Here is a 20,367-nt window from a genome sequence, read left to right as displayed (position 1 = left end):
AAAGGCCAAAGCTGTTGCGGACGCGGAAAACCGTGCGGATTCCGAGATCAGAACTCTCTAGGCAAGGTTGGCGGCCAGGGCTGCTGCTGAGGCTGAGGAAGAGCGTGGTCGCGGTTTCTTCCTCGCCAAAGCCCAAGTTCAATATCTTTATGAGGGGATTGACCTCAGCAGGACGGGAGCCTTCAAGAAAGTCACCCCCCACGGGTTGGTCGGCTCAGACGATCCACCAGGCTTCAATGCTGCATATTTCGCGGCCACTGAAAACGCAAGGGAAACAGAAGACGTTAATGCAGTTTGAATATTTTGTATCATCTTTGTATCTACCTTTTTCCTTTACCCTTTTTTTTGTGATTAATATCACCCCACGTTATTTAATGAAAATTTGATGGGATTCCGTTTGTCTACTTCTCTCCTCGTTCGCGCCTTTGTGCCCTTCGGGCTTTGCATTTTGTGCTCGTGTAGCGATTTTGAATGTGTGCCAGCAAAACTAGGACTTTAGCTCAGCCTTGGACTGATGCTTTCTTTTTCACGTCAATATTTCCCGTAAGAGCAGGTGTGGCCTCGCCGGTTGTGTCCCGGCGAGGACTTACAGTTGCTAGGGACCCAATGGCCATATAGGTTTACCCAGACTTATGCCTAGTTTTTGTTCTCACCCATATTTCAGGGAGGTCTCGTTTGCCCATATTTCGGGGAGACTTTTGAGATAAACTGCTTGTCCTTGGACAAGGAGCTTACCCACACACATCGCTAACGAGAGGTCAGCGATTCGCGCCAGACTTTCCGGAGCAATCCCTAGACATCAAGGTCGTGTTGGGATTGCCACCTTCAGGGAATTTTTCCCACCGGGCGAACGTGACATGTTAGTTGAGTTGCTATCAGGGTAGCAGCGGTTCGCGTCGGACTTTCCCGGAGCGATCCCCAAACATCAAGGTCGTGTTGGGATCGCCACCTTCGGGGAATTTTTCCCACCGAGCGACCGTCGTATTGTAGTCCAGCTAGGAGTATTACTTGAGAATATCCTTTTGTATTTGATTTGTAAAAAATTTTACATGGGAGAGATGCCTCATTAAAAAACTCCCGTGGCGACGAAAAAGAGTGCATCTTTATTTTTGGTCCTAATTTTTTGTTTTTTTGCTGTGTCCTCGTTCCTGCTTCCTTTGCTGCGTCCTCGGCCCTGCTTTCCACACGCTTCCGCTTCCAGTCCCTCGGGTCAAAGCATCATCCCCATCACCACATCTTTCGAGCCCGACGTGCTCGTTATCCACTCATCGTTATATTTTTGGGCGGGCTTCCTTCCATGCCCGCCTCGTGATAATGAGGAACTTCTCCTATCTTGCCCTTCTGCTTGTCGCGCTTGGACGTCCCTGGCTTGAAAACTACCGAACTCACAAGCTTCCAATATTTTGACTCTCTTTTTGCTTTACCCGGGGGACGACTCACTGGGCTCATTTTTCTCGCCTTCTTCTTGTCCTTAGACCGCTCGCGCGCCATGTTATCTATTTTCTCGCCGCTGCCCTGTTGGACGCTTCGCTGATCCATTCCTTAAATCGTGATTCCTTTTCCCTTTTGCTCACCTCGCCCTGAATTCGAGAGATTCGGTTTCCTGAAGCACCGGATCTTCTTGTCCGTATCTTTGAAGGGGAGGCGGCGGTCGCGGCGTCAGCATCTGCGACAGCACGTTTCCTCTTAATCCCGTTAGTATTAAAAACGGGAGGGAACTCAAGTGAGTCAGCAGCCAGGGCGCGCTTCAGCGCGACTTCAGTGAAGTTCATTCTTCCTAGAAATGAGCGGAGGGTGTTTTTGCGAGCGACTTCAAGCAACTGTGAGCACTCAAGGATGGGGAGTCCAGCGAAAAAGCCAAGGATGGCTTTATCTTCATCACTCAGCGATGTATCAGACGGCTGCGGGACGTCGCGAGGACTCTTGGTCCAGTAGAAAGGGAACAGAGAAGTCCCGTTCTGGCGGGTGAAAGCTTCAGGGTAGGTAGGATGTACGAGTATGCGGAAGTACCGGCGGCCGGGTCCCTTCTTGACGTTGCTCTTGTAAGGGTAGAGGCGTTGCCGGCCCGTACGAAATTTCAGAGAGACCCGCCCAAGAGTTGGGGTCTTCAAGGATTTTGGCTCCACGTCGTAGAAGTAAAAGAAATGGGAGGTTTTTGCTTCGAGACCGACGGCGTCGCAGAGAATCTCAAAGCACCGAATGAAAGCCCAAGCGTTCAAATGAAGTTGGCTTGGGGCTACATTGATTTCCCTCATAACCTGGCAGAGGAAAGGGGAGAAGGGTAGTTTGATCCCCAGGTCGAGGAAGAAGTACTCGTAAACATAAAAAAAATGGGGTTGCTTCACGCCTTGTTCGATCGTGCGGTGCTGCCAGGGACGGCGGATTTCCAAGCCCCGACCGGTGACGAGGAAATCTTCGAGGGACTTCTCGTGGCAAAGCCCGCCGGCCTGGCGGGCTATCTCGGCAATAGACTTGTCGGTGGACTGCTCAGATGGTTGGCAGATGGCCTCCTGAGTGGGGTCTTGAGTTATGGATTGGGATAAGGTGGCGAAGATTTGGTGCCAGAAAGCGTTCTTTTCATTTTCAATAAGGGGGAATCTCCCGGAGGGGGGAGGGTTGACCAGAGAAGGAGATGCGGGAGCGGCGCTGCGGGATCGAGAAGATCCTTTGGTGCGGCGTTGGGGAGTCATTTTTGCTAGGAGGAAAGATAAGGATGGGAGAGGAAGAGGGTGCTAGTTTTTCAATTAAGTGTTGAATGAGTGAGGGAAGGAGATTTTAAAAATTGGGATAAGCAGCGGTTGGGAAATCGTGCCTCATCATGGCAAAGGTGGAATGATCACTCAAGGGAGTGTGGCACGGATTTCGGGAAACAAAGGCAGCGCATTAAATGAAAAGTTACAACGGTTGAAGCTTATTGGTTTGAATTCAAATTATCAGGCTTTACTATGATTCGAAGGGACGTTTCAAAGGTAGTGGTTGAGATTCCATGGATTTGCTGACCTTTGCACCACCTCAGGGCGCAACGCGTGGCGCAGGCTCGACACATGTCAAAAAGTCACGATTCAGGGCACGTGCGTAACTATGACAGGGCGAGCAAATCCAGTGATGACCCTCTCAGTTTTAGTTCATGCATTTTTGCATATTTTTCTTTTGTAGATTTTTGTTTTTGTTTATCCCATTTTATCATGCATTGTTATATAGAGTCTTTTATACCTTGGTCTTTATTCCATATACTCAAATGACATGTTCCCAAGTCTTGCTCACTCACATGATGCTGGTTTTGAAAATGTTTTTAAGTGGATACTTTGTGCTCTCTTTTGGGGAGTGATTGTATGTTTGGGAAAGAGAGGGAGAGACTTCGGTCTTCTAAGTGTTGTCTTGAGGATAGAGTTGATGTGAGTCCACAAGGGTCCATCTTTGACCCTTCACTATATAATTTCCCTGGAGGATCCTGACTCACTTGCACTTCTTGGTTCTGTGTTTCATTTTATGCCTCCTTGAGTGTAGCTTTAGGAGACTTGCATTCTTGAGACTGGTAGGTTTTCTTGTACTTCAGAAATTGTTTTTATAACATCTTTGTCCCTAGTTGACCCTTTTGAGCCTTATGGAGATTCTATTGTTACCTTGTTTATTGGGCTGGATGATTGGTTGGATTCAATGGGGAGTTGTGGTTCTTAACTCTTAATGGAGCTAGTTTATAAAAAAAATGCAATTGTCTCTTGCCCCAAAGAAAAAAATTGAAAAAAGTCAAAAGAAAAAAATGAGCTCCATGGAATGGGTGGAGTTCCAAAAAAAAAAAAATTCTGAAACAAAAGGGGGTTAAGAGACTTGTTTGCTAAGTATCAATTGCTTTAAGCTCCGGTTTTCATGAAGGACCACACTCAAAATCTTGTGCAACCTTAGTCTTCTTTAGGGACCACCTACCATGTGCTTTACCTAGCCAACATTACAACCCTTTTGAAGTCTCAATGAATAATGCATTGTCAACTTTAGTTGCTCTTGAGGGAATGATTCTCAGAACCTATGAACTTGCTTGTGTGCTCAGTGCACTTAACAATTGTCTCATGCTAGGATGCTAGTTCTAAATGCTTCTCATAGTGGACTCTAATTCTTCTTTATCTAAGAGTAGCATGAACTTGATTGTTGAATCTTTCTCTTGGAACTAACTGCATTTACTTGATCCCCCGGTTTTCTAAAAATGTATCCTTCTTTTGGCATGTGTGTTGGGAGCAATTCTTTGTGCTTGAGGGCAAGCTAATCTTAGTGACGCTCGAGGGCGAGCTGTCGTTGCGTATAGTGGTGTGATGACCCGGGTTTATATGATGTTTTTAGGGTTTTTCTTTGTTAGTTTTGAGTCTTTTTCTTATGTCTCATGTGGTGTTTCATGCATTCTCATGCATTTTTACTTTTATTTGTGTATTTGCATTAGTTTAGTAATTATGTAGTTTTATAAGGACTTTAGTTGCATTTTAGTATAGTTTTGAGTCTTTTGTTAATTGTCATTAGTTTTGAGTCCCTTGTGCAATTAAAATGGTTGGTATTCTTGATATTTTTCCTTGAGCTTTGATGAGAGTAATCAGGTCTGAAACTGAAGAAGAAGGAAGGTCAAGAAGCTTGGTGAATTGAAGGGAGGCTTAAAGAGGCATAAAGAGGAGTTAAAATGAAGATCATGGGACTTTCCAGCGAGTCTGAGCGCCTAGGCATGCTCCATTGGCGTCTACGCGCCAATTGCCCTGTTCCAGAAATTGGAATTGGCGCCTAGGCGCTCTGAATTGGCGCTCTGGAATTGGCGCTCAGGCGCTCTGAATTGGCGCCTGAGCGCCCGGAACAGCCCAAACTCGTGATTTTTGCCTATAAATAGGATTTTAGTCATTTTCTTTTGTAATCTTGGATATCTTTTCATACTTTGTAAAATTCAGAGGTAGAGGATCATCTAGGAGAGTGAGAGAAGGCTCCCAAGCTTGTAATTCAGGTTCTTAGCCAAGCATGGCTCTTGCCATGCTTGGCTAATCTCTCTTCTATTGCTTTGGTTTTCTTTGTAAGACTTTTCATGTTTGAGTTATAATCTTAAGTTCTTTCCCACATGTTCTTCTTATTTCCTTGAATCCCATTTTCTGAATATCAATCTAAGTTTGTATGCATGCTTGCTTTGTGCTTTTCTATAATCAGAACGGAAGTTTGTTATAGATTAGGGAACCGATTTGGGATTACCCCTTCTATGCTTGCTACTAGGAATAGAGGAAGGGTTGGGGTTTGATGGCCTGAATTTGCATGATCTAAAACCTCATATAAATGACTAAGTACACAAGGAATTGGGCTTAACTTTTAGTATGAGAGAATTGCTTATGTGAGGAATCAATAAGTGAGTAACTAGGCTATATCATCAAGGAGAGATCCATGAGAACATGTGCTTAGAATGATGTACTTGAATTGACTAGTTGAACAAGAACTCAAAGCATGTTATTTTCTGAATTGTCTTTTTATTTTCCTTTTCCCTTAATACTACTTCAACATATCTCTTATTCAATAAAACCAACCTTCAAACTCAAAGCTTAAACTGAATCTATTCACTCGCAATCCCTGTGGTTTGATATTTAAAACCGGGTGGATTCCGTACACTTGCAGATTTACCAACATCCAGCATTATCGCCACAAGCTTGCTTGGACTCAAACCGCCAGGGGAGCGAGATGGGACGTTCGAAACTTGAATTTTTAAGCTTTAAATTACCAAGCCATGTTGGAAATTGCTTTTTATTTCCATACCTTATGTTTAGCATTAGTTAGTTTCTTACGTCCATCGCCTTGTCTCTTTTGTTTAAAGACACACTTAGCTCTCATGCTTCGAGCTCGGTGTCTTGTGGACTGGGCGAGACCCTAGGAAAAGAACAAGAAGGTTGAGAGGACATAAAGAAAGATGACCAGGTCATACACCAACTCAAGATTACATTTAAATCGTCGTCTGTGAGGATCGAACCCACGTGGTTGTGGGTTCGATCCCCACAGACGGCGCCACTATAATATCTATGTTCTTCTGTCACCATTGTTTTTGTTGTCAGTGTTTCCTTTTTGTCAGCGGTTGGCGTACGTCGGCGGTCGTCTCGCCTGCGGTCATCCTGTTGACGACCCTCTTTGTACCGGTTCTCTTGCTGTCGTTCTCCATTCCACCGATCGCCACGGTCGTTCATCTGCGATCGTCCCGCTCGAATGAGCCTCTCAATCTCGTTTTTCAGGGTAAAGCAATCTCCCGTGTCGTGGCCCGCCGAGCGGTGATACTCGCACCACTTCATTTTATCCAACGCTGCTCGAGGCGGGTCGGCCTCTTTCTCGCTTTCCTCAACCGCGTGGGTTACCTTGACCTCTCGAAGCAACTTCGTCAAATGTGCATTTAGACTCTTCCCTGACTCCTCTCGTCGGCGAGGGTCAGCTTGATGCCACGGTCTGCGACGCTCAAAATTTTCTCTCTTGGGGTACAATGGCTCCTTCGCAGCCTTCTCTCCTGTCCTCACCTTCCTGTCTCGCCTTTTACTGCCCTCTCCCCTCTCCTTATTCCGTTTCTCCCCTAGCGAAGCGTCCCCCTGTTCGCCGTCTTTCTCCTTTTTCGCGCGCCTTCGCTTGAAAGCATCATCCTCCTCGTCCAGAATGTAGGTGTTTGCTCACGTCCGGATCTCCGCCATGGACCGAGCCGGCTTGCGGCTCAACTTGCTATTCAGCTTCCCCAGCTGCAACCCGTTCTTGAAGGCACGCGCACAGGCGTGCGGCTCTGACTCCTCAATTTTGACTAATGCCGCGCTGAATCGTTTTACATACTGCTTCAGAGTCTCGCCCTCGGATTGGCGGACGTTGTAGAGATCCTTAATTGTCACCTGCTTGGTTTTACTGGCGGAAAACTGGACAAGGAACTTTGATGAGAAGTCACGGAAATTAGTGATGGATCCTCGGGGTAGCGTGGTAAACCACGCCATGGCTGTGCCTTTGAACGTAGCTAGAAACATCCTGCACTTCACAGCGTCGGAAGCGGCACTAATCACCATTTTTGTATTGAAATATAGCAGGTGCTCTTTGGGATCAGTTTTCCCGCTATATGTCTCAAGGACAATATTCTTTATGTTATCTGGTATAGTAACCTCCCTTACTGCCGCTGAGAACGGTTCGAATTCAGCCACGGCTTCCGCTTCGCGCTCCCCTTCATCCTGCTGCTCGGAACGATAATACTCTAAATGTTCTTGTAAGTAATCGTTTCGCTGCCGTATATCATCAACACTACGGATCAAGCGCCTCCAGTCTTGGCCAGAGATCGGTGCCTGAGGTGCCAGAGTCTCCTCTCCCGAAGCTCCGGGTGAGTGCGCTGGTGATCTCTGCTGCTCTGGTGAAGTTGGCGGAGAAGGTAATGGATGTGTCGGAGAAGGAGGAGGTGGAGGTGGTGGTGGAGGAGTTAACCGATCGGTTTCTTCACGGCGAACTTAGTCGCGTCGCGGCCTTCCTCTCACGCGACGTGGAGGCGAACCGCGCCGCCGCTCCTTATCTTCGTCGCGTCGTCGACGACGTGTCTCCATCGATCTTTGTTAGTGAACCAAAGAACTTCGAGGGAAAAACTGAAAACCGAAGAAAATCACACAGAAAATTGAACTTCTCTAAACCAAATTGCAATCCACGCAGTCCGGGAATCAAAATCTACCATTCCCCACAGACGGCGTCAAATGTTCCATCATGAACATTGAGAGGATGTATAGTACCTAAGGTGTAAGGAACGTGATGTGAGATTCCTAGAGAGAATGAAGGCGTAACCACTTTGGAGAGAGAATAACTGAATTTCAATTTTGTTATTTCACCAATGAGCTAAGAGTCCTTTACAATTAGTACCCCTCCCCTATTTATAGTTGGGGGAGTTGGGCTTAGCGCCTCTAAATCATCCTAATGGGCCGATTGGGCCTCCGGGATGAAGGCCCAGATTCCTGGTCCGCTCCTCGCCTTAGGCCAGCGCTTCTGGGACCCTAGGGTCTCGCCCAGTCCAATTTGCAGCACTTGGATTGGCTTGTGTGCACTGTGCAGGGAGTTGAAGGCATCATTATTCATTGCTTATAAATAAAACTATATAATTATTTAATCATATAAGCCTCTATAGATAGAGACTAATAATATATCTACTGACTTAGATGTTATAATAATATTATTATATTTTTTCTCGTTAGCTATTATTTACATGTTGACAAATAGATTTTTTGACATACTACAATGTCATATGATAAAACATGCATTTAAATATGTCATGTCTATTTAAGCAAAATCCAACCTAACATATTTTCATCCGGGATATATTTATTTTCCCTACGAAAGAGGGTTCAAAGAGAGAGTTAATTAGAACCGAAAATATTCGCAAACAATATTCTTTGTTCTTGTAAAATAAACATTTTTCTATATAGTAATTATTTCTTTTTATGAAGTGTAATATTTTTACTAAAGAAACGAGCAAGTGACAAGTGACTTATTCCTATCGAAACAAAAGCTTGACTAGTCTTTTAGTTATTTAAGGAAAACCAAGCAAATTCGCCTTACCACTAATCACTATAATATTTTCTGACGGCTCAAATACTTCTGACTAAGTTTAAGATGTTTTTTGGTCTTATTTTTGGCAAAAAAACAAAACAGAAAACTAAACTAAGTACTAATCATAGGAACACGAGATAACCATCTACCAAAAGAGAAACAACTCCCGGAGGAGGAGCTAGAGTTGTAGACGACCAAGGCCACAGAAGACCCAACACCCTCCTTAGCTATGAAGTTTGTTGGAGTTAGTGTTTCCTTCTTGCAAAGTATGCTTCAAAACCACTGTCCCGGGAATAGACTGCAATACTGAAGCATATAAATTAAATGAAACTTAGAAGCAGGAGTGTTTTCAAAATAAATTTGGAGTTCGAAGTTTGAACTAGACACTATAGACAGCTTGATGTCTTAATCACTGATGTTGCATGCTATGTCTTTATTGACAAGATCCGGTCAGATTTATGTGAAGATTCAAGAATGGTTATTATATAAATAGACTAGTGGGTTAATCAAAATTTAAGGTTTTCGTTGACAAAGAAAGTGATATACATTCAGAAATTAATATTTTCTAGAATGAAAAAATTAAACCATAGTCTCATTTCTTTGTTTTCTTTTACTAAAAACTATTCTTACCATTTCAATAGTGAAAATTAAAAATCTTCATAAAATGTGACTCTTAAATATTTAACTTATTTTTAGAAAATAAAAGAATTTATTGATAGATAACGATCGATAGTACAAATATCACATAACAATGTGAGTAAAAGTCCCCCAAATGCTACAAAGCAAACTTAAAAACGAGTTTGTCCCATAAAACACTACAAAGTAGCACACTAACCCATAGACACAACCATAAGGGCCTAACCCAAAATCAAGCATTAAACGACCAACAAAATGAGGATTATGTTGGGGACCTAGTGTTTGAAGGTATGAAAAACGACTAGAAGGGGGGGGTTGAATAGAGTTTTCAATATAAAAACTTTCCCCTTAAGATTTAAAGTAAATCTTTTCGGTTTCTCTAAGATAGATGGTGCAGCGGATAAAGATAGAGAGAAGAGAGAAGCACACAAGTATTTTATCCTGGTTCACTTGATAAATCCCTCAAGCTAATCCAGTCCACCCGTTAAGGTGATTTCTTCCTTCTTAGAATGAAGGCAATCCACTAATCAGATAATTGTTACAACTGCACTTGAAACCTACAAGTGACTAACAATACACTGACTTAGCTCACACTAAGATTCACTCTCTTAGTCTTCTCTAGGATCCGATCAACCTTGATCTCCTAAAGGAATCACCACTAAGATTCACTCTCTTAGTCTTCTTAAGGATACTGACCTACCCGGTCCCTTAAGGAAAATCAAACAACTGTTTGAGGTTGGTGTTTACAAATGTTTGCTTCTAAATAAGCTGAGTGTAAACCAAATAAGAACAGATGAAGAAAGAGAGGCTTGAATCTTTTCTTGTATTGCAGCTCTTGGTTTCTCTCTCACTTAGCTTTCTTCTTTTCTTCAGCCTTTTATAGTCCAAGGTGCAAAGGATATTTATGTTGAGAGAATATGACCGTTGGAGGGCATTTCTGGAACTTCCAGAACCTGCTGTGGCTGAACCTTGGTAGGTAGGCTTGTCAGAATAGTACACTGCTCTTGTACTTCTTGATAGAGACATTTGCCTTTAACCAATGACTTCTGATCAGAGTTATGCTTCGTGTTGGAACTTGTGAAGCTTGGTGATCAGAGTCAGAGGGATGCTTGGATCCTCTGACCTTCGTAACTTCTGCTTCTGGACCTTCAGAGCTTCTGGACCTTCAGAGCCTCTGGTCCCTCAGAGCTTCTGGTCTTCAGATCCTCTGATCTTCAGATCCTCTGATCCTCAGATCTTCTGATCCTCAGATCTTCTGATCCTCTAATCCTCTGATCCTCTTATCTTCAGATCTTCTGATCTTCAGATCCTCTGATCCTCAGATCCTCTGATCTTCAGAACTTCTGACGAATATATCTTCTGGTGTCAGAATCAGAACCTGTTTGTCAAAACACTCAAGACAAACATTAGAGTATCATAGTTGTTCATCCACAAATAAATACTTGTTATCATCAAAACATAGAGTTGTACCACATGACCAAATCTTGATCTTACAATCTCCCCCTTTTTGATGATGACAAAACCATGTATTTTGATGAACAACTCTAAACAAATAAACTGAATACACTCAGAGTATAAGGTATCAGAGTTAAAACTTATCCTGATGTGTATAGTTTATCTTGCTCCTTCTGAATCCAAGACTCGTGCTTGATTCTGAGCTAAGCTCCCCCTGAATCTAATACTTAGTATCAATGTTAGTAATATCTAGATTCTGAGCTAAATAATATAGGAGTTGTCAAGATACTATAGGAGTTGTCAAGATACTATAAGTTCTCCCCCTTTTTGTCATAAGCAAAAAGAATGAAGGTGGAAAAAAATAGTAAGAGCAAAAGACGAAATACTCCCCCTCAGAAGTAATACCAAGGGATACTTGGCTGCTGATTAGTGTATCTTCTGATGAGAGCAGAAGTGTCAAAGTCCAGAGGTTCTGGTGACATCTCCATTCTGGAAAAAATTCCATCTTCAGATGCTTCAGAATGAGAAGCTATGAACCTACTCTTCTTCTGATGACGCAAGTCAGAAGTTGTAGTAGCATCTTCTGATGTTGTTGCTTCTGGTTCGTCAAGTTCTGAGTCTTTGTTTCTTTCTGAAACAGTCATGCTCATCTCTACAAGCTTTTTCAGCTAGCTTTGACTTGACCAAATCTTACTCTACTGATGCCTCCAAGATTAACTTCACCTTCAGGTTCAAGTTTTGGATCTTGGGACATATGCCTTTCTCCCGTCATGTGTTGCCTGTATCCACTGTCCAGGTTCCATGGTTGGAGTTTCGATGGACCTATTGAAGATATCTGCAACATATATAATCTTATCCCTAGGTACCCACTTTCTGGGTCCTTTCTTGTTAGTTAGCCCAGAAGTTCTGACAACTTTGGGTCATTCAACAGGATAATATAAAGGAATTTGAGCATGATATTTTGACATTGAGAAAGTTCCTTTCTTAAGAGATGATGGAGCAACTTCAGAAGGTTTAGAATGACCAATGCCATATATTCCATTTCTGCTTACGCCATAGATCATTGAAGCCATTAAGCTTCTGTCTACGCTTTTAGCCAGGAATCTTTGAAAAGACTTTTCATACTTAGATTCATTTCTACAATCAGAGGCATCACAAGCAACTATTTCTTCTAACTTAGCAATCTGGTTCTTAAGCACAGAGTTAGAATTTACCAAAGCATGATTATCATTTTTCAAATCAGAAATAATTTTCTCATGTTCAGAAGGAGTCTTAGTAGCAGCAGATAAGTCCTTTTTCAACTTTTTATGCTTAGACAATAAAGAGTTATACTTATCCATGATATCAGACAAAGCATGTTTCAGTTCAGAGGTTGAGAAAGAAGCGAATACCTCATTTTCATCGTCTGAGGTAGGATCTCCTTCTGATGCTGAGTCAGAGTCAACAGCATCCTTTGACTCTGCTCCTTTGTCTTTGACAATAGCCATGAGTCCTTGGACTTCACCATCAGAGTCAACATCCTCTGATTCTGATTCATCAAAAGTCACCATCAGACTTTTCTTTGGTTTGAAATGTTTCTTTGACTTTTTGTCATTTGATGAGCCTTTGAATTTGCTCTGCCTGTGCTTCCAGATGCAGTTGAGCTTTCTGGATATCAGAGTCAGCTCATCTTCATCAGAATCTTCTGATGCTTCTTCAGATTCTTCTGCTCCAGCTTGGAGAGCTTTTGACTTCTCAGATTTAGCCTTCTCAGAGCGCTTCAGCTCATGACATTTCAGTATGCTGATGAGTTCTTCTAAACTCATATGCTCAACATCTCTTGTGAGCTCTATTGAAGTCACCAAGGGCATCCAGCTTTCAGGAAGACATCTGATGACCCTTATGACATGATCTTTAGTTGTGTAGCTCTTGTTGAGAGGTCGTATTCCAGCTACGAGCAACTGAAATCTGGAAAACATATCCTCAATGGATTCGTTAGGTTCCATGATGAAGGATTCATATTTCTGGATCAAGGACAGCGCCTTTGATTCTTTCACCTTCTTGTTTCCTTCATGTGTCATCTTTAAGGAATCAAGGATACACTTAGCGGAATCACGATCAGTAATTCTCTCATATTCTTCATATGAAATGGCACTTTGCAGAATAGCTCTTGATCTGTGATGATCTCTGAACTCTTTCTTTTGATCTTCACTCATCTTCTTCCTTGGGATCTTTACACCATGTACATCAACAGGAGGGGTGTAGCCATCAACAACAAAATCTCAAAGATCAGGATCAAAGCCAAGAAAGAAGCTTTTGATTCTGTCTTTCCAGAAATCAAATCTCTGACCATCAAAGATAGGTGGTCTTGCACTGTATTGATATTTGCTTGTAGTAGTGGTGGAATCCATGAGTTTTTCACACTGGCCCGGATCTACTGAACACTGTTAAGTGTGGTAATCAGAACTTGCGCTCTGATACCAATTGAAGGTATGAAAAACGACTAGAAGGGGGGGTTGAATAGCGTTTTCAATATAAAAACTTTCCCCTTAAGATTTAAAGTAAATCTTTTCGGTTTCTCTAAGATAGATGGTGCAGCGGATAAAGATAGAGAGAAGAGAGAAGCACACAAGTATTTTATCCTGGTTCACTTGATAAATCCCTCAAGCTAATCCAGTCCACCCGTTAAGGTGATTTCTTCCTTCTTAGAATGAAGGCAATCCACTAATCAGATAATTGTTACAACTGCACTTGAAACCTACAAGTGACTAACAATACACTGACTTAGCTCACACTAAGATTCACTCTCTTAGTCTTCTCTAGGATCCGATCAACCTTGATCTCCTAAAGGAATCACCACTAAGATTCACTCTCTTAGTCTTCTTAAGGATACTGACCTACCCGGTCCCTTAAGGAAAATCAAACAACTGTTTGAGGTTGGTGTTTACAAATGTTTGCTTCTAAATAAGCTGAGTGTAAACCAAATAAGAACAGATGAAGAAAGAGAGGCTTGAATCTTTTCTTGTATTGCAGCTCTTGGTTTCTCTCTCACTTAGCTTTCTTCTTTTCTTCAGCCTTTTATAGTCCAAGGTGCAAAGGATATTTCTGTTGAGAGAATATGACCGTTGGAGGGCATTTCTGGAACTTCCAGAACCTGCTGTGGCTGAACCTTGGTAGGTAGGCTTGTCAGAATAGTACACTGCTCTTGTACTTCTTGATAGAGACATTTGCCTTTAACCAATGACTTCTGATCAAAGTTATGCTTCGTGTTGGAACTTGTGAAGCTTGGTGATCAGAGTCAGAGGGATGCTTGGATCCTCTGACCTTCGTAACTTCTGTTTCTGGACCTTCAGAGCTTCTGGACCTTCAGAGCCTCTGGTCCCTCAGAGCTTCTGGTCTTCAGATCCTCTGATCTTCAGATCCTCTGATCCTCAGATCTTCTGATCCTCAGATCTTCTGATCCTCTAATCCTCTGATCCTCTTATCTTCAGATCTTCTGATCTTCAGATCCCCTGATCCTCAGATCCTCTGATCTTCAGAACTTCTGACGAATATATCTTCTGGTGTCAGAATCAGAACCTGTTTGTCAAAACACTCAAGACAAACATTAGAGTATCATAGTTGTTCATCCACAAATAAATACTTGTTATCATCAAAACATAGAGTTGTACCACATGACCAAATCTTGATCTTACAGTGTTAACCAAAAAGTTTGGCTAATTTCGACCTATGTTGTATAATTCGATTTGATGACAAAGTCGAAAATTAGAAGATTCAGGAAAAATCTGTTAAGTGTCAAGTGACCTTGACATGTTGATTTCGACTAAAAAGTTTCCTTCGAGGTAAATGAAGTTCAGCACAGGAAGCCGGTTATTTTGGATACAGCTCATGAAAGACACGTATAAGATGTGAGGACACGTGCAGGACGAAGGAGCGCATAGAATACACTTGTAATTGTTTTATCATTTGACCGTTAGGAATCAGTTACATGTTAGGTCTATAAATAGTAGATTTTTGTATGGAATTGGGGTTCAGAATCTTTACTCGAAATAACTCTCAAGTGCTTACAATCGATCACAATGATTACAAGCCAAGTTAGAGGAAAAAAGTAGGGATTCGTGAAACACTTTGTACTTTAAATTCAATTGTTATTCAGAAAGTTTACTTGTCCATTTATTTACTTGAGTCGAATTTATCTATTTTGTTTACAACTTCTTATCAATTTTCTTTAGTTTTTCTTGATTGAATTAAGTTTATTTTCACCAAAGAACCCAGAAGGACCCGAATCCAGTCCCAGATTGATCTTTGGATTCTCTGTTTGTTTTTACCAAAATTTGGTGTAAACAAATTGGCACGCCCGGTGGGACCTCTTTGTGAAAATAATTGTGATTCTGGTTGCCATTCAAACTTGCTTGGTCCACGTTTATGCGTTTAAGAAGTGGGAGATTAGTGAGTATGGCGAATGGTAGATCAAGAAGTGGCAATTCCCCTCCCGCGAACTCTGGACCTTCGGCAAATCAGGCCGAAAATCCCAGTGTTGAAGCGAACGTCGAGGGAAATGCCTTGAATTCTGGAACGGCACAGGCAACTACAACTAATGTGGCTGAAAATGTGATGCCTACGGTATCGCAGGCGGCTACAGTCCCTTCTCCGACAACTCCAGTGGTGTCACAGATGGCTGTTGGGGTACCTCGTCCCCAACCGGTGAACATACCAGTGAATCCGCCATTTGGAATGCCTCATGGGTTAATGGCTGGAGTGGGAACATTCCCTGCCGTATATTCAGACAACATAGTGTCAGTCGGATCTCCGCGGAATCCACATCAGGCTTCGGCCTCTAATGTTGGGGGTCGAAACAATATTTACCCTCAAGGAATGGCAGGGGTGAATGTCAATCCCTTAGAAAATTCCTTGATGAGTACATCTGTTAATGTATTGAGACAGCAGATGGATGATAGTAACCATGAAATGGTAAATATGTTGGCCCAACAAATAGGAACGGTGTTTCACCCTTTTATTCAAAATACAAATGAGTCTTATCAGCAATTGACAAGACAAATGGGTCGAATTGCTGACGAATTTGGAGTCCCTCGAAATGAGGTGGCGAACCCTGTGGGTACAACATTGAATAACGCTGTTGAAATTAACGCAGTTCCTCAGAATGAACCGCCCCAGGCCCATGTCGAAATATCGGCATTGTAGGGTAGTCGAAATCAATTAGATAATCCAGGCATTCAAGTGCCTCAGAATGTCGAAAATCCTGTCTTGATAAACCGAAATATGGATGCAGATAGGATAGTCGAGCGAATTAGACAGAATAACATTGGGGGGCATCAAAATATAGCGGGAATAGTCGAACAATTATTGAACCAACATGGGTTCAATGTAGGCTACGCGAACCGACCCCATTTCGCCTCGGCCTTCTCCGAGTTTGTTCTCCAGACTGAGTTGCCTAGGGGATGGAAGGTCCCAAAATTTACTAAGTTCTCGGGAGATACCGGAGAATCAACGGTCGAGCATATCGCTAGGTACCAAATAGAAGCGGGGGATATAGCCACTAACGAGAACTTGAAAATGAAATATTTTCCGAGTTCTTTGACTAAAAATGCTTTTACTTGGTTTACTACTCTGTTGCCTAATTCAATCCATAATTGGACTCAGTTAGAGAGAGTGTTTCATGAACAGTTCTTTAGGGGTGAGTCGAAAGTCAGTATGAAGGAACTGGCTAGCGTGAAAAGAAAGTTTAAAGAAACTATAGACGATTACTTGAATAGGTTTAGGCAAATAAAGTCCAAGTGCTTCACCCAGGTCCCAGAACACGAGTTGGTCGAAATGGCGGCTGGAGGCTTGGACTATTCAATTCGTAAGAAAATAGACACGCATCATCTTAGGGATATGGCTTAATTGGCTGATAGGGTCAGACAAATTGAAAATTTAAAACTCGAAAAAGAGAAATTTAATAGAGTCCCAAAAAAGGGAAAGGTTAGATTATGACTCTTATCAAGGCAGCTACGATGAGGTCGAGCAACAAGAGGTTGATGTAGCCGAGTTAGTGTCGGGACCGCCTTATGTTTGTAAAATGCTAAAGCCTTACGAGTCCAAAAATACAGAAACAAACAAAGGTGTTAGCAAGTTTCCAGTGAAATCGTATAACTTCGACGTGACTAAATGTGATGCGATTTATGATATTCTGTTAAAAGATGGACAAATCAAAGTCCCTCCTGACCAAAAAGAAGTACCTTTCGACCAAAGGAAAGGGAAAAAGTTTTGTAAGTTTCATAATGTGTTCAGCCATTGGACTAATAATTGTGTACGTTTCAGGGATCTGGTGCAAACTGCTATCAAAGAGGGACTACTCAAATTCGAAGAAAAGGATAAGTCTGCGATGAAAATTGACTCTGACCCAATGCAGATTGGCAGCGCCAATTACGTCGAACCAGTTGGAATCATGATGGTCGAGTTGTCTGATATAAACCAGGTTGCTGCTGGTGATGATGATATCGAAGCTGTGGGGCCTACTCCGGGAATGGAGAAGGTCGAACTTTCTGAGGAAGGAATGGATTCTCCATCTGTGGAGGAGGAGGTCGAAACTGCTTGGAAAATGGTCTATCCTCGTTCAGAGGAGAGTCTGCTGGAATTCCTGCTACGTTGTCAGAAGGCTTACTCTGAGGTGATGTTGTGCCCAAGGTGCAGTGTCATATTCGACAAAGTGGCTGCTCAAACTATAGAGGATGCTGAAACCAAGAAGCGCCGCCAGAGGATAATGCCTGAAAGGTCTCCTGGATTCGGATCCAGAGGACGAGCCGGTTCTCCTTTCGTGAGGGGAAGAGGATCCTTCGGGTTTGGAAGGGGGCGTGGTCGAACCTATGTGCCACCGAGTCGAGTGTCATTTAACAAGTGGATGACAAGGAGCCAGGCGCCTCACCTTAAGGTTAAAGTGGTCGAACTGGGAAATGGGTCTGCCTATATGGATAATTCTTGAAACAACAAGAATTATACCTATGTCCCGAGGCCATATTTGGGTCGAAATCCAATGACAAAGACTCAGTGGAGGCGTCACCAAAGGGAGAAGTCAGCCCTTGAGGTGGGCCAATCAAGCTCTGAGAGACCAGTCAAGTATCAACTTTTGGGCCAAAGTGGAGGGACCCATTTGGTTCCTATTCAAGTTATTAAACAGAGTATGAAGAATGCTAGAAACTGGGTGACGACTAACCAGGCGTAAGGGAAAGAAAAGCAGACTGAGGATGTCGAGATGAAAGACAATTTCGAGATGCTTGAGTCTGAATTTCAGTCAATGTGCAGCCTAGTCTCGATCCTTCCTGAGGAGTTCGATGTAAAGACTGAGGTCACTGATGATGAAGAGGACTACTACGTCGAAGAAGACGACGATAATCCCCTATGCTATTATGTAATGACCAAGGGAGGAGTTGAAGACGAATGTGTTGTTTTCAAGAAGCCAGATATGGAAATGAAGAAGCACCTTAAGCCTCTTTTCGTGTGGGCACGCATTGAAGGGGTTGGTGTTAACAAGGTACTAGTCGATGGAGGTGCCGCAATCAATCTAATGCCGAAGTTCTTGCTTAAGAAAATCGGGTAGACTGACGAAGATTTGCAGCCTCACAATATGATGTTGACTTATTACGAGGGAAAGACCTCTAAGTCATTAGGAATGCTGTTGGTGGAAGCCACAATTGGTACTGTCTCTCGACCTACTCTATTCGTGGTGATACCGTCAAAAGCGAATTTCAATTTTCTACTAGGACGAGAGTGGATTCATGGAGTGGGAGCTGTGTCATCCTCTTTGCACCAAAAGCTGTCTATTTGGAGGCCAGATGGGGTGGTCGAAAATGTTGATGCTGACCAGAGTTACTATAAGGCTGAAGTGGAGTTTGTCGATAGGAAGAATTTCGAGAAACGGATGGCTAGCATTGCTCCATATAAGTCAGAAGGAAAAGAACACATGGAAGGCTCAACTAATTACGCAATGAACCTTCACCCAGAGTACGGATTTCTTTGGAACAAGAACTTTCGCACTCAAGATGCCATTGTAGAGTGGCAAGTCGTCGAATTAGATGATTGAGTCGAGCATAGCTCGAATATCGGCTTATGCAGCCAAGATAAGAATAAAAACGGCCTTGGAGGCCGAACAATATGCAGAAACGGTAGGGGAAGCCGAATATGAAGAAATTAGTAAACCAGAAGAGTGCCTAGACTTGGATCATTTAAATGAGGATAGGTCAGAACTAGTTCTCGATTGTATATATGATGACGAACCTCTTGGATTCGAGCAGTCTTTAGACCCTATGCTAAAAATGAGGCTCAGGATCCATTGGAAGAGGTTGATTTGGGAGATGGATCCAAGAAAAGGCCGACATACGTAAGTTCATTGATTGACTCCGATTTTAGGAGTCGAATTGTTAGTCTATTGCAGGAATACAAAGATTGCTTCTCGTGAGACTATGACGAAATGTCGGGATTGAGCCGAGAGTTAGTAGAGCTAAAGTTACCCATTCGACCCGGTAAGAAGACAGTAAAGCAAACTCCAAGGAGGTTCGCCCCAGAGGTGTTCTCAAAGATTAAGGAGGAGGTGGAGCGCCTGCTTGGAGCAAAATTCATACGAACAGCCAGGTATGTTGATTGGTTAGCTAATGTAGTTCTTGTACTTAAGAAAAATGGTAAAATGAGGGTTTGCATAGATTATAGAGATTTAAATTCGGCTACGCCGAAAGATGAATACTCTATGCCTGTAGCCGAAATGATGGTAGACTCCGCTGCAGGAAATGAATATTTGAGTTTGTTGGATGGATATTCAGGGTATAATCAAATTTATATTGCAGAGGATGATGTGTCGAAGACCGCGTTTCGGTGTCCAAGGGAACTAGGAACATATGAATGGGTGGTGATGCCATTCGGCCTTAAAAATGCCGGTGCAACTTATCAAAGGGTAATGAACACTATTTTCCATGAATATATTGAGAAATTTATGCAAGTATATATCGATGATATTGTAGTAAAGTCGAAATATCAGGATATTCATATCGAACATCTCAAGTTGTCTTTTGAAAAGATGAGAAAATATGGTCTGAAAATGAACCCACTCAAGTGTGTTTTTGGTGTAATTGCAGGGCAATTTCTGGGATTCGTTGTTCACAAAAAAGACATTGAAATCGACCAAAATAAGGCGAAGGAAATCTTCGATACTCAACCACCGTCGAACAAGAAACAGTTACAGTCATTGTTGGGCAAAGTTAATTTCTTGAGAAGGTTCATCATGGATCTAAGTGGGAAAACCAAGGTATTTTCCACATTGCTTCGACTCAAGAAAGAACAAGAGTTTCAATGGGGGGATGAACATCTAAGGGCGTTCGAGGAAATAAAAACCAGTCTAACGACGGCACCAGTCATGGCTCCCCTCATTCGTAGGAAACCGATGAAACTCTATATTTCGGCATCAGAAGAAACGATTTGCAGCGTGCTGGCTCAAGATGATGAAGATGGAGTTGAAAGGGCTATTTATTATTTAAGCCGAATTCTCAATGATGCTGAAACTAGATATAGTTTAGTAGAAAAATTATGTTTATGTTTGTATTTTTCATGTACTAAACTTAAGTATTACATTAAACCTGTTGATGTAACAGTTATTTCCCATTATGATATAATAAAGCACATGCTGTTCAAGCCCATTTTGCATAGTCGAATAGGAAAGTGGGCGCTGGCCCTTACAGAATTTTCCTTTAGTTATCAACCATTGAA

At 42.5% G+C, this 20,367-nt stretch overlaps 1 protein-coding gene across 1 annotated transcript; it reads right to left on the bottom strand.

The window, feature by feature from the left end:
* Positions 1-6,653: 6,653 nt before the first annotated feature.
* LOC130719701 (uncharacterized) lies at positions 6,654-7,031 on the bottom strand. The gene has a single exon (XM_057570312.1). The coding sequence runs from the start codon at positions 7,029-7,031 to the stop codon at positions 6,654-6,656; it is 378 nt and encodes a 125-aa protein (XP_057426295.1).
* Positions 7,032-20,367: the final 13,336 nt, after the last annotated feature.

The sequence above is a fragment of the Lotus japonicus genome, chromosome 5 (assembly GCF_012489685.1).
Source record: "Lotus japonicus ecotype B-129 chromosome 5, LjGifu_v1.2".
NCBI lineage: Eukaryota > Viridiplantae > Streptophyta > Magnoliopsida > Fabales > Fabaceae > Lotus > Lotus japonicus.
This window is presented reverse-complemented; position numbering and strand designations above follow the sequence as displayed.